This window comes from Erpetoichthys calabaricus, chromosome 7 (assembly GCF_900747795.2).
Source record: "Erpetoichthys calabaricus chromosome 7, fErpCal1.3, whole genome shotgun sequence".
NCBI lineage: Eukaryota > Metazoa > Chordata > Cladistia > Polypteriformes > Polypteridae > Erpetoichthys > Erpetoichthys calabaricus.
In genome coordinates this window covers 129,416,691-129,430,957 of record NC_041400.2, presented here as the reverse complement: position 1 = coordinate 129,430,957, position 14,267 = coordinate 129,416,691, and the positions used below count along the sequence as shown (strand labels likewise).

Sequence of the window (14,267 nt, the reverse complement as noted above, 5' to 3'; positions counted from 1 at the left end):
TGAAAGGATGGGGGGAGGCAGCTACTTTTGGACACTGCCTCCCCCAAGATGCTAGATGGCAGCTCCCCTGGAGTATAGCGGTGCCCTGGATTCCCACAGGGCATCCTGGAACTTGGAGTTTGCTGTCTCAGCCCTGTTGGGTGCCGTGGGTGCCTCCAGGGGGTGCTACAAGGACCGAGGGAGTCGTGCTTCCCTTATAGCCCGGAAGTACTGTCGAGTCATGAGGACAGAAGCCCTGAAGTACTTCCGGGCTGAAGAAGAAACCTAAGTTTCCCATCTGACCCGGAAGTATGGGTGAGTCACGTGATCGGAAGGACAGAAGCACTTCCGGGTCAAAGACTATTTAAAGGACTGGTGGGAACCCAGCAAGTAAGCCGGAGTCAGGAGGAATAGGACAGAGCTTCCTAGGGGGTGTGGAGGAAAGAGAATTGTGTTGATTTATTGTTTAATTGTTTTTGGTGGCTATGGTGCTTTAAAAAAAACTTTGTCGCGCTTTTACCCTGTCTGTGTGTGTGTGTATGTGTACACACACACTAAGAATATACAGTGCATCCAGAAAGTATTCACAGTGCATCACTTTTTCCGCATTTTGTTATGTTACAACCTTATTCCAAAATGGATTAAATTCATTTTTTTCCTCAGAATTCTACACACAACACCCTATAATGACAACGTGAAAAAAGTTTACTTGAGATTTTTGCAAATTTATTAAAAATAAAAAAATTGAGAAAGCTCATGCACATAAGTATTCACAGCCTTTGCCATGAAGCTCAAAATTGAGCTCAGGTGCATCCTGTTTCCCCTGATCATCCTTGAGATGTTTCTGCAGCTTAATTGGAGTCCACCTGTAGTAAATTCAGTTGATCTGACCTGATTTGGAAAGGTACACACCTGTCTATATAAGGTCCCACAGTTGACAGTTCATGTCAGAGCACAAACCAAGCATGAAGTGAAAGGAATTGTCTGTAGACCTCCGAGACAGGATTGTCTCGAGGCACAAATCTGGGAAACGTTACAGAACAGTTTCTGCTGCTTTGAAGGTCCCAATGAGCACAGTGGCCTCCATCATCCGTAAGTGGAAGAAGTTCGAAACCACCAGGATTCTTCCTAGAGCTGGCTAGCCATCTAAACTGAGCGATCGGAGGAGAAGGGCCTTAGTCAGGGAGGTGACCAAGAACCTGATGGTCATTCTGTCAGAGCTCCAGATGTCCTCTGTGGAGAGAGGAGAACCTTCCAGAAGGACAACCATCTCTGCAGCAATCCACCAATCAGGCCTGTATTGCTGTATTGTAGAGTGGCCAGACGGAAGCCACTCCTTAGTAAAAGGCACATGGCAAGCCCGCCTGGAGTTTGCCAAAAGGCCCCTGAAGGACTCTCATACCATGAGAAAGAAAATTATCTGGTCTGATGAGACAAAGATTGAACTCTTTGGTGTGAATGCCAGGCATCACGTTTGGAGGAAACCTGGCACCATCCCTACAGTGAAGCATGGTGGTGGCAGCATCATGCTGTGGGGATGTTTTTCAGTGGCAGGAACTGGGAGACTAGTCAGGATAAAGGGAAAGATGACTGCAGCAATGTACAGAGACATCCTGGATGAAAACCTGCTCCAGAGCACTCTTGACCTCAGACTGGGGCGACGGTTCATCTTTCAGCAGGACAACGACCCTAAGCACACAGCCAAGATATCAAAGGAGTGGCTTCAGGACAACTCTGTGAATGTCCTTGAGTGGCCCAGCCAGAGCATGGACTTGAATCCGATTGAACATCTCTGGAGAGATCTTAAAATGGCTGTGCACCGACGCTTCCCATCCAACCTGATGGAGCTTGAGAGGTGCTGCAAAGAGGAATGGGCGAAACTGGCCAAGGATAGGTATGCCAAGCTTGTGGCATCATATTCAGCAAGACTTGAGGCTGTAATTGCTGCCAAAGGTGCATCGACAAAGTATTGAGCAAAGGCTGTGAATACTTGTGTACATGTGATTTCTCAGTTTTTTTATTTTTAATATATTTGCAAAAACCTCAAGTAAACTTTTTTCACGTTGTCATTATGGGGTGTTGTGTGCAGAATTCTGAGGAAAAAAATGAATTTAATCCGTTTTGGAATAAGGCTGTAACATAACAAAATGTGGAAAAAGTGATGCTCTGTGAATACTTTCTGGATGCACTGTATGTGTGTGTGTGTGTGTGTGTGTGTGTGTGTGTGTGTATGTATGTGTGTGTGTGTGTGTGTGTATATATACACATATACAGTGAGGAACATAAGTATTTGAACACCCTGCGATTTTGCAAGTTCTCCCGCTTAGAAATCATGGAGGGGTCTGAAATTCACATTGTAGGTGCATTCCCACTGTGAGAGACAGAATGTAAAAAAAAAAATTCAGGAAATCACATTGTATGATTTGTACAGAATTTATTTGTATTGCACTGCTGCACATAAGTATTTGAACACCTGAGAAAATCAGTGTTAATATTTGGTACAGAAGCCTTTGTTTGCAATTACAGAGGTCAAACGTTTCCCGTATTTCTTGACCAGGTTTGCACACACTGCAACAGGGATTTTGGCCCACTCCTCCACACAGATCTCCTCTAATTCTGTCAGGTTCCGGGGCTGGCGCTGAGCAACACGGAGTTGCAGCTCCCTCCAAAGATTTTCGATTGGATTTAGGTCTGGAGACTGGCTAGGCCACTCCAGAACCTTGATATGCTTCTTACGGAGCCACTCCTTGGTTATCCTGGCTGTGTGCTTCGGGTCATTGTCATGTTGGAAGACCCAGCCACGACCCATCTTCAGTGCTCTGACTGAGGGAAGGAGGTTGTTGCTCAAAATCTCACAATACATGGCCCCATTCATCCTCTCCTTAATACAGTGCAGTCGTCCTGTCCCCTTCGCAGAAAAGCACCCCCAAAGCATGATGTTTCCACCCCCATGCTTCATAGTAGGGATGGTGTTCTTGGGATGCAACTCCTCCTCCTTTTTCCTTCAAACACGGCGAGTGAAGTTTAGACCAAAAAGGTCTATTTTGGTCTCATCTGACCACATGACTTTCTCCCATGCCTCCTCTGGATCATCCAGATGGTCATTGGCAAACTTCAGACAGGCCTGGACATGTGATGACTTGAGCAGGGGAACCTTCCGTGCAATGCGTGATTTGAAACCATGACGGCATAGTGTTCTACCGACAGTGACCTTTGAAACTGTGGTCCCAGCTCTCTTCATGTCATTGACCAGCTCCTCCCGTGTAGTTCTGGGCTGATTCCTCACCTTTCTTATCTGTGATACCCCACGAGATGAGATCTTGCCTGGAGCCCCAGTCCGAGGGAGACTGACAGTCGTCTTTAGCCTCTTCCATTTTCTGACAATTGCTCCAACAGTTGATCTATTTTCACCAAGCTGCTTGGCAATTGCCCCATAGCCCTTTCCAGCCTTGTGGAGGTCCACAGTTTTGTCTCTGGTGTCTTTTGACAGCTCTGTGGTCTTGCCCATGGTAGTAGTTGGAGTCTGTCTTACTGTGGGGTGGACAGGTGTCTTTAAAGAGCTCAGACAGGTGCTAGTAGAGGTCGACTTCTTAAAGGCAGAGTAACAGGTCTTTGAGAGCCAGAATTCTTGCTGATTGCCAGGTGTTCAAATACTTGTGCAGCAGTGCAATACAAATAAATTCTGTACAAATCATACAATGTGATTTCCTGAATTTTTTTTATATTCTGTCTCTCACAGTGGGAATGCACCTACAATGTGAATGTTCCTCACTGTGTGTGTATATATGTGTGTGTGTATATATATATATATATATATAATATACACAACCAATCGTCCTGTCCCTGCAGCTGAAAAACACCCCCACAGCATGATGCTGCCACCGCCATGCTTCACTGTGGGGACTGTATTGGACAAGTGGTGAGCAGTGCCTGGTTGTCTCCACACATACCTCAGTGCAAGACACATGACAGCCCGCATGGAGTTTGCTAAAAGACACCTGAAGGACTCTGAGATGGTGAGAAATAAGATTCTCTGGTCTGATGAGACCAAGATAGAATTTTTTGGCCTTAATTCTAAGCGGTATGTGTGGAGACAACCAGGCACTGCTCATCACTTGTCCAATACAGTCCCCACAGTGAAGCATGGCGGTGGCAGCATCATGCTGTGGGGGTGTTTTTCAGCTGCAGGGACAGGACGACTGGTTGCAATCGAGGGAAAGATGAATGCGGCCAAGTACAGGGATATCCTGGACAAAAACCTTCTCAAGAGTGCTAAGGACCTCAGACTGGGCCGAAGGTTTACCTTCCAACAAGACAGTGACCCTAAGCACACAGCTAAAATAACGAAGGAGTGGCTTCACAACAACTCTGTGACTGTTCTTGAATGGCCCAGCCAGAGCCCTGACTTAAACCCAATTGAGCATCTCTGGAGAGACCTAAAAATGGCTGTCCACCAACATTTACCATCCAACCTGACAGAACTGGAGAGGATCTGCAAGGAGGAATGGCAGAGGATCCCCAAATCCAGGTGTGAAAAACTTGCTGCATCTTTCCCAAGAAGACTCATGGCTGTATTAGCTCAAAAGGGTGCTTCTAGTAAATACTGAGCAAAGGGTCTGAATACTTAGGACCATGTGATATTTCAGTTTTTCTTTTTTAATAAATCTGCAACAATTTCAAAAATTCTTTTGTTTGTCTGTCAATATGGGGTGCTGTGTGTACATTAATGAGGGAAAAAATTAATTTTAAATGATTTTAGCAAATGGCTGCAATATGACAAAGAGTGAAAAATTGAAGGGGGTCTGAATACTTTCCGTACCCACCGTATATGTGTATATATATATATATGTATGTGTGTGTGTGTGTGTGTGTGTGTGTGTATATATATGTATATATGTGTATATATATGTATGTGTGTGTGTGTGTGTGTGTGTGCATATATATATATATATATATATATATATATATATATATATATATATATATATATATATGTATGTATGTATATAATGTGTTCAGTTCAGACTATTTATAACCCTCTCTTCTTTTAACACTTACCACCACATACTTTGCTGCAACACATCCTGAAGTGCTTACCTTTTTTGTGTAATTAGGGTGCTTGATTTTGTTTTATTACTTTCATGTAAAAAAGCACAGCATAGTCTATAAGTCTATAATGCTTTATATTGCATTCATATCTTCAGAATTATTTCCCCTCTATCCTAACAGAGCCTCTGTCACTGCTGAATAACACAATGCTTCCAGTAGTATGCATGCAGATAGACAGTGACTTTTTTGGAAACCCAAAGCATTTTTCTTGCAATAGATGCCAAAAAGTTAAATATTTGAAATTTCCCACATGGTTTTGGCAGAATGAGTATGCATTATTACAAAACTTACATAGGCAAGCATGTTATTTTAATTAGAAAAGGCCTATTACTTCCTTTCAGTTTCATGGCCTCTTGGTTAGCCTTTCTGATTTGCTTTCCCCATTCATGGTCATCAATTTTGCAGGGTCTTCACAATATCTGCAATGTCCCAGTGGTGCCATATTTCTTCTATTTCTTAATGATAAGCTTCACAGTATTACTAAATATGTGTGATGCATTTCAGATATTATTTCTATTTGTACATTAAATCAGCTGTTGATTTGCAAACACTGTTAAAATTTCATTTTTAAAGTATAACAAATGTCATTTACATGTACTAGACATACTGTACATGGAATATATATCATTCTATTGGGTCAGAAGTCCTTTCTCTATAATTCTAAAGTAAATGATCTAAATGCCTATCTTTCCGTGATGGTAATACTTATTATTCATATGTTACTTTATTTTGTTTGGTCCTTTTCAAGGTTTGCCTTAAAGATTCTCGTTCAAGAAAAGCAACTAATGTGAAACTTAATTAAAGTGAATCCTGTCTGACTAAGCTAAATGCTTATTGCTACAATACATGAATTTCAAATGCTTTAATCTTTGACTCTAACAGGTCAATATTATCCCAATCATTGCCAAAGCAGACACCATTGCCAAAAATGAACTACATAAGTTCAAGAGTAAAATCATGAGTGAACTGGTCAGCAATGGTGTTCAGATCTATCAGTTTCCAACGGATGAGGAGACTGTTGCAGAGATCAATGCCACCATGAGTGTGAGTAAAACATTTCCTTTGATTTGGTTAGTTTAACAATGAAAAATGTCATTTTCAGATGTTTGATGTACTGTAGAGTTAATGTTTACAGAACAGATGTATATTTTTTGGTCTGCAGCTGGTTCCGATTATCACCCATTTCAGGCAGGCTAGGCTCAGGTTTTTTTTTTTTTTTTTTATTTACAATCCTGACTAGGTAAGGTATCTAGGGTATAACTTTACTAGATACACAATGCAACATATTTTTGTATAACATTCTCCACATTGAGTGCAGGCGCAGTGTTCTATGAACAATTTTCAGTTAAAATTCAAATTTAGATTACTAGCCAACCCGCGGCGTAGCATACGCCACATAATTATGTATTGATGGGTGAACACTTCCTGAACGACACAATTGTCCAAATGGCGTGTGTTTGTGGACACCACTGTGAGTGAATGAAAAGATAAACCTCTGGAGAGAGCAACATACAATTGTCCGTGACTGAAAGCGGGATTGTCTGTGACGAAGAAGGCACGCTGGTGAAAGTTAATTCGTCGGTAGGGATAAGTGTCAGTACTTGTAGATTAAGGTGTAGCGAGTCTTTGTTGTTGACACTTAATATAGCTTGTGTACTGAGATGTTCCCGGAGTCACAGTTGAGAAACACTTTTTTAGTGTCCTTTAAGCACAGGGAAAAAAATGAACATGTGAAACATCCGTAATGTAATAAGCCACCAAGAAAAGTAACATTGCAACAATGCTATCTATGACCCGATCGCTGTAAACAGAAGTGAAAACAAAATCGAGCCCAGTGCACCGGTCGTGCAACTGTCATCTGTGCACCTCTGAGCCACGTTGTCCTTTCATTGTTCTTTGCGGTTCCAGCTGCTTTTCTATATATAATCCACCAAGTCACCCGACCATGGTAGTAGCGAGGGGGGGTGCGTACACAGGGCAGGGACGTATTCAGAGGGAGCGTATGACCAGCACTTACTGGGTATTCCTCGTTCGTGGGGAACAGTCGCAAGCCCCGGTGCCCATTACAAATGGGGTTCAACGGCTTACCCATGCCTGTCGGCACCGGATAGACGCACGTTGATCCATTCAGTGTACCGCGCGTGCAGTACCGGACATCACATACCTGTTAATGCTCAATCTCACATGGCTGAAAGCCACTTGTCCCTCTAAGAAGTTGGACGCCTACCGCTTGGCGATCGCGTAACTATTAAGCAGGAGGGAGTCTCATTTGTTTTCGGAATTAACCAGACTAATCGTTCCACCAACTAAGTACGGCCATGCAACACCACGCACAGACTCGAGAAAGAGCTATCAATCTGTCAATCCTCTCCGTGTCCGGGCAGGGTGAGGTTTCTCGTGTTGAGTCAAATTAAGCAAGATTTGTGTGTGGCGAGTTGTTAGGTCCGGGCACATGAGCAGGCACTGTGAATGCCTTGAGAGCGTGGGTGGACGCGTGCCGTGGAATGAGTATCTATATATCTTCTTAGATATAGACAGCGTCTGATAGTTGTGATGGTTTTACACTCCACTCCAGTACATTACGATGAACGCTGGTAACAGTCAGGCAGGCAGGCGTATTAGAGTTGGTGCTCTTAGAGTTGGTGGGCGTGTCTCTCTAGCGGTTCGAGTTCTTGGGCGGTGCTCTGTCGTTTGTATCCCATGGTCGGACGACCTGGTGGACTATATATGGAAATGCAGCCGAAATCGAAAAGAATAATGAAAAGTCAACGTGGCTGAGTGGTGCATGTGTACTGTAGCAGAGACGAAAGTGAGTTGTTCCGTCCGGGCACATGAGCAGGCACTGTGAATGCCTTGAGAGCGTGGGTAGACGCGTGCTGGAGTTGGTGGGCGTGAGTTGGTGGGCTGGGCTTTGTGAGTTGACTGACATGGCTATTTTTTGCGTATCCCATGGTTGTCTTCCGGCAGTGTGAATGCCTCGACAGACAGGGCGTCCTTGTTTGGTGAGTTGTTGCAGTGTGTGAGTTAAAAGGTGTGATGGTTTTACACGCTGCTAACAGGTGGGCGGGCGGGCGTTCTCGTCCCATTGTCTTCGAGTTGGTGGGCGTGGCTCTGTGAGTTGTCAGCGTATCCCGTCGTCTTAGTGTTGGCGGGCTAAGAGTGGTTTATTTATCGTGCGTATCCTATGTTTTACACGCTGCATACAGCGATTCACATCCGCGATAAACATGCCTCTTCTTAGATGGTGCTGCCGCGTCCACCCTCATTCTCGAAGCATACACACCACCTGGTCATGGGCGGGGAAACATTTTCCGTGTTCCTGTAGGACCATCTAAGAAGACGCATGTTTGTCGCGGATGCGAATTGCTGTATGTAGCGTGTAAAACAGTTTGCGATGGTGCACGCGGTCGTGCGTCGTAACCGAAAAGTCAACGTGGCTCAGAGGTGCATGTGTACTCTAGCACAGACGAACATAAATGACAGCGTTTTTTCCAAGTCGCGTACGAGTTGGTGGGTGTGGCTCTGCAAGTTGTCGTCGTATCCAGTGGTCTTAGAGTTGGTGGGCGTGGCTCCTTCCTGCATGCGCCATGGGTGTCTTACTTGTCGGCGGCTTAGTGAATCCACGCCCCTTGCCTGCATGCTTTCCATGGGTGTCTACTTGTCGGCAGCTTAGTGAATTATATATATAGATACTAACTACAGAATGTGTACATATAAAAATGCTGATTTGTTAAAACGCACTGAGAACAAGGTACAAACTGGTTAAATATAAATGGAAACCTACAATATCTGTCTATTAATTAATTGGAGGAAATTAAAATTGTAAAAGGAAAAAAATCCAAAACAAAGTAGACACAGCCACCATCCTAGAGACCTTGGCTCACTATTCACCTACCCCCTCTGCATGGCATTCTATTGTGGAGTCCTAGTGATGTGAAATAGGGGCCTGACTCGGTTAAGTCCTAATATATTTTTCCCCGTGGTCCACATTGTTATGAAACTCCTGTCCAGGTATTCAAATGTTATCATTAACGCAGATAGGCAGCAACAAAGTGAACACTCCCATTCAGCCTTTGTATTGGTCACTCTGGCTTCTTGGAGATTCCTATGAAATTTTAAATTAGGTTCTCAAATGTGTGTATACTGCATTTTCTGTTAACTCCAAGTTAACTCTTATTTGTGAATATTGTTCAGTTATCTGTATTGTGGACAGACAAAGCTGAGAGCTTCCTTTTTGTAGAAATAGGAAATGCATCTTGATGTGCATTATTATATAGACTCTTGTATATTTCACTTTGAGCGCATTTACCGGGATAAGGTGAATAACCTGGTTAAGGCAGAAACCTGCTTTCTTTAAAACCTGCATATACATGGACAAGTAATCTTCTGGAGTTCTTTTTTGTCAAAATGCTCTGATGTTATTAAACCACACAAAAAAAATTGTTAAACATCATCATTAGCCACACTGAATCCGAAAATAAGCATGATGCCTGTGATCATTTTTTTGTGTTTTATAACTATGTTTAGTCAAACTGACACTTTAAGTTTGTACTACTAGATTGCATGCAGCACACTTTCTTCTGCTTGGCTCTGTGATTGAGCCCTTCAAATGAACTGGTCCTCCTTGCCTTACACCCAGTGTTTGTAGAGTAATAATAACTCAAATAATAACACAGGCATTTTTACTTCAATAAGATAAATAGTGCATTAGCTTATGCGTTACTTTATTAAAAAGTAATCTGACCATGTAATGCATGTTACTTTTAAAATGTTACCCAGCTGCTCTCTAGATTGCATTGCAGAGTTTAGCATTATATTTTCAGCTCATCATACATTTTAGCAATTTCTGAAATATTGAGACAAATTATTTAAGCCAGGACAAGGAATAATGTGATTGCACCAACATTTGCCACTGGAAATTTATTTTGTGGACACTTCTCCCTGTGGCTGCAGAAGAAATGTGCAAAGCAAATACATGTGCATACAACAAAACCCTTAAGAGTAATTCAGTTAATGGTTTATATGAGCACATAATCGGATTATTCACAGAGAAATGTACCTTTTTTTTTTTTAGCCAGGTTTCTCAGAGACCAGTTACCCGGTTTCTCTAACCAGAATACTGGCTTTAACACAGTGAAACAGCAAGGCATAGCTGCACTTTTTTAGCTTCTAACCCTTTTCTCCAGTTTGTAAAACTGTCCACAGAATTGATTGAGGTACTGTGCAGTACATAATTTCAAAACACAAAATGTTTTACGTTAGGCATTTCATTATGATTGTTGTAGACATTAAATTACATACTTGGAAAGGTAAAATTGATGTTTGTCAGGGCATTTTCTTCTTATTCATTTTGTATCCAAGTTAAATGGACATGACCTTGTTTGTCTTTGAAGGAGCCTTTCTGCACACCATTTAGCTTCATTTAGTTTTCTGAACATCTGTGAATTATTTTTAAGTTAAGCTTGGAATGATTTGGGCAGTTAAGCATTTGGTGGTGTTAGTGCAGAATTTTATTCACTTTAGGAAAGATTATTTAACAGTAGTGGCCAACATGTGGTGATTTTGTCAGACTCACTTGCCGCTTCAAGCTCTTTGATGATTAATCAGGGGGTGGAAGTTGCTTTTAAACTCTTAATACTTGCAGAAAGATGTTTAATTACAAACACAATTTATAGTCGGTAAATTTTTTTTTTTTTAATAGAACACGCATTTACCATTTTCTGTAAGATTCAGCGGGTTGGAAAATGGATGGATGGATGTAACTGTACAGCTTACTTTTGTATAGGTTGATAGAACAGAATTCAGTCCTAGAAAGGGATGTCATGTCATCAAAGATCACACTCAACCATGCATCCAAACTGCTTCACACTTTTTAGGACAGTTTACTTTGTGGTTAAAAAAACAAACAGTGGAAAAATGTTCAAAACATAAGACAGTGGCAGGTTTGAGAGTCATACATGGACCACATAAACTGAGTGTGGTGTTAATGTTTTATATTCGGTTTGAATGACAGTTGACTACCTAATACAACACCAGTTTTGGAGCTTGTGATAGAAGGAGATTTTGCTCAGAAATGTCCAAGGGCATCCCTAAGGCAGGAACACTTAGGCCCTGACTTCACTGCATGCTTCTATGGGAATCACATGCTAGCAGAAGAGAAAGGTGTGGGTGTTTTTCTACACCTAAGTGTGTCTAAATAATTTTATCTTGGTTAAAAGTACATCAGGTTGTAGTATCGTGTGATTCTGCAGTCTGATAGGTGCTATCTGAAATAAATGATGATTAAGATATGAATTGTTTCAAACATCTATGTGAGTAAAGCAGTACAAGATCACAATTCAAAGTCATCTAAACTTGATGTTCTCTGCTACATTCAGTAATAAAGTTCCAAAGCCCTTTGGCAATCCATGATACTGAAATAATAGTTGAAATGTGACTGCAGAACATATTTATCTTTGACTTTATTCATTTAAATGTGGCGCTAAAGCTGTTTAATGGCTTACTTTTGCAATGTGACCCCAAATGATGAAGGGGAAAAAATAATAGATAGTGATAAAGTACTGTGAGGTCAGAGAAGCAGTGGTTAGCATGCTGCGTTACACCTCCAGGGCAAGAGAGTGATACCTGGCTTAGTCACTGTCTGTGTGAAGTCAGAGCATACTCTCTGTGTTCATGTGAAATTTATATGGGTTCTATAATTTCTTCCCATATCTAAAAAAAAAATAAGCAATTTATGTTAATCTGCAGCACTAATTTCATCTCATGTAAATAAGTGTGAGTGACTGCATGAGTATGAAATAGCCCACACAGGTCTGGTCTCTGCCTTTTATTCAATGTTATCAGTGTAAGCTAAGGCTCTCAATAGACTACCCTATTGAGAAAGCAAATGGATGTCAAATAATATTGTCCGTTGTCATTTTTTGCAAAATTTGAGACAGTGTTTAAGTTAAAAGAGTAAAAATCAAAGTTCAAGGCTTAGTAATGTTATGGATCTGGGACACTAGATTAAGGTAGTTCTGCCTCTTAGAATGAAAATTAATAAAGCAGAATTATTTGTTTTCCTGTACCTTTGGCATAGCGACCAATAAATTATAACATGTATTATAAAGTGTAGATTAAAAATTGCTAAGTAATAATAATAATGCTACATTTATGGCATGGGGCTCTAAGATTTTTTTTTACCACATATTGTAGAATACATAGCTATTTTTACTGTTGCTAACATATGAAGAATATCTCCCCCCCTCCAACCCCCCCTTTCTCTCTCTCTCTATAGTAGCTCTATATGACTTTTGAGTGTATGGAGTCCTATTTTTATAAGTTTTCTATTCAATGCATATATATCTTTGAAGTTCCATTCAGCTCCAAACTAAAATCTTTATATTTTAAGTAACATTTTCTTTGCCTTAGAATAACTGACAGCTTTAACTAAAGTTAGAACGTTCATTCTAGGGAGGGTCAGGCAGACGTGGTTTGGCTGTTGAGATTGCTTGTGGTCAGCTGTGTTGAAATAGATTTAATATACTTGGTGGTGTCATGAAAATCTTCCAGGAGGGATTATAATTGGAAGATATTGCATTCTTTTTGTGTCAGCAAAGTGGGTTATTTTAAAATTTTAACCCTAAAACTTTCCATAAGAATATTTAATAATGACTGTCCTGAGGTTGTGACCCTAAAGTGATAAAAGGGTTTGCATGTTTTAGGAATACATAGAGCTATTTAGTTAGGAATGTTTTGCACCTTGTAGGCTTGCTCTTGATAAATTGGGCTAAGGATTAGTGCTACACATAGAACAGCTGATTGTCAAACAAGAACAGAAAAGTTAGAATTTATGGAGGTAGTTTTTGGTGTCGAGAGCAACTCTAATGACCAGGTCATAACTCAAGGAAACCAAATAAAGCTGCCATTCACACTCACCTACTGAAGCGCCAGGAAAGTGTAAGAATCAGATTTAACAAATTGGTTTGTGAGCACAAGTGAGAGTCTTGTTGGACTTTACCTTGGTAATGGAAGCTAGCACTTTAAATACAAAAATGTTATTAGAGGTTTGGGAGTTTGTAAAGTTGTGGGTATGTGCGGTATTTCTGAGGTTACTTTAACAAATAGAGGTTGCTATAGACCTCAGACTTCTTTAATTGTTTAATAGTGTTTTAAATCTGACTTTGATTAAATATGGTTTATGTTTGTTCAGACATTTAAAATATGCCCTTCTGTCTTTAGGTTCATCTTCCTTTTGCTGTGGTGGGAAGCACTGAAGAAGTTAAAATTGGAAATAAAATGGCTAAAGCTAGGCAGTATCCCTGGGGTATTGTCCAAGGTATGCATCTCTGAAAGCTATGTACTGTAGAGAACAAATGCTGGTTTCCTTATTAACTGTAATGATTTTCAGTTCACTCCATCACAATGGAGCACACCTTTCATTATCATATTTTTAAAATTGCTCCTCCATTTTTTTAAACTTGTAAGTAATTTGTGTAAATTGGGTTATATTTAAGTGGCTGTTCATTTCGTTGGTTGGATTTATTATTTTATTTATTTGACTAAAAATAATTAAAGCATAACTTTTTATGTAAAAATTTAGCAATTTAAAGTAGTTGTCTGGATTTCTTAGCACATTGTTGCCTTTTCTAAACACTTGCTATTTTTTAACAGTGCTAAATCTGCTGGAGCTTGTTAGCAGCTATTTTGTTATTTTGATTGAACTACCTAATATGACTCTTATATTGTGGTGCATTTGTTAACACTGCTATCTTACAGCTTCAGGATATGCGGCTCAAATACCAGTCCAGTCAGTGTTGGTGTGGTGCTTGCACATTGTGTCTGTGTTTGTGTGGATATTTCTCAGGTTTGCCTTTCCGTATCCCAAAGACATACTTTTGGGATTTATTGGCAAGCCTGAATTGATTGAATGTTTGTGTCAGTTGGTCCCCTGTGAAAGACTGACAGGTTTCCGCTCCCCATGACCGTTACTTGAAGTAAGCAGTTTAAAGAAACAGATGAATCAACCACCAGCAACCTAAGTCGCATGTTCTTGTTTTATGTGTGTTTTCCCCTTAAACATTAAATTTCAGTGCCAAAAATACCATTTCTAATATCCAAGGATTCTTCTTCAAAAATGGCAAAAAAAAAATCACATGATTACGTTCATCTTGTAGTGCAGGGGTCCCCAACCACCGGTC

The 14,267-nt window shown here is 40.8% G+C and overlaps 1 protein-coding gene across 6 annotated transcripts in view; it reads left to right on the top strand.

Moving 5' to 3' along the window:
• Positions 1-14,267, top strand: part of LOC114654677 (septin-11) — a 148,927-nt gene that overhangs the window by 108,079 nt on the left and 26,581 nt on the right. For all 6 annotated transcript variants that reach the window (XR_007935396.1, XM_028805371.2, XM_028805370.2 and 3 more), the window contains exons 5-6: positions 5,971-6,132; positions 13,309-13,405. Coding sequence is in view for 5 of the 6 variants with exons in the window: in XM_028805371.2 (XP_028661204.1) it covers positions 5,971-6,132; positions 13,309-13,405 (259 nt within the window). In the remaining variant the exon portion in view is untranslated. The remainder of the gene's footprint in view (positions 1-5,970; positions 6,133-13,308; positions 13,406-14,267) is intronic.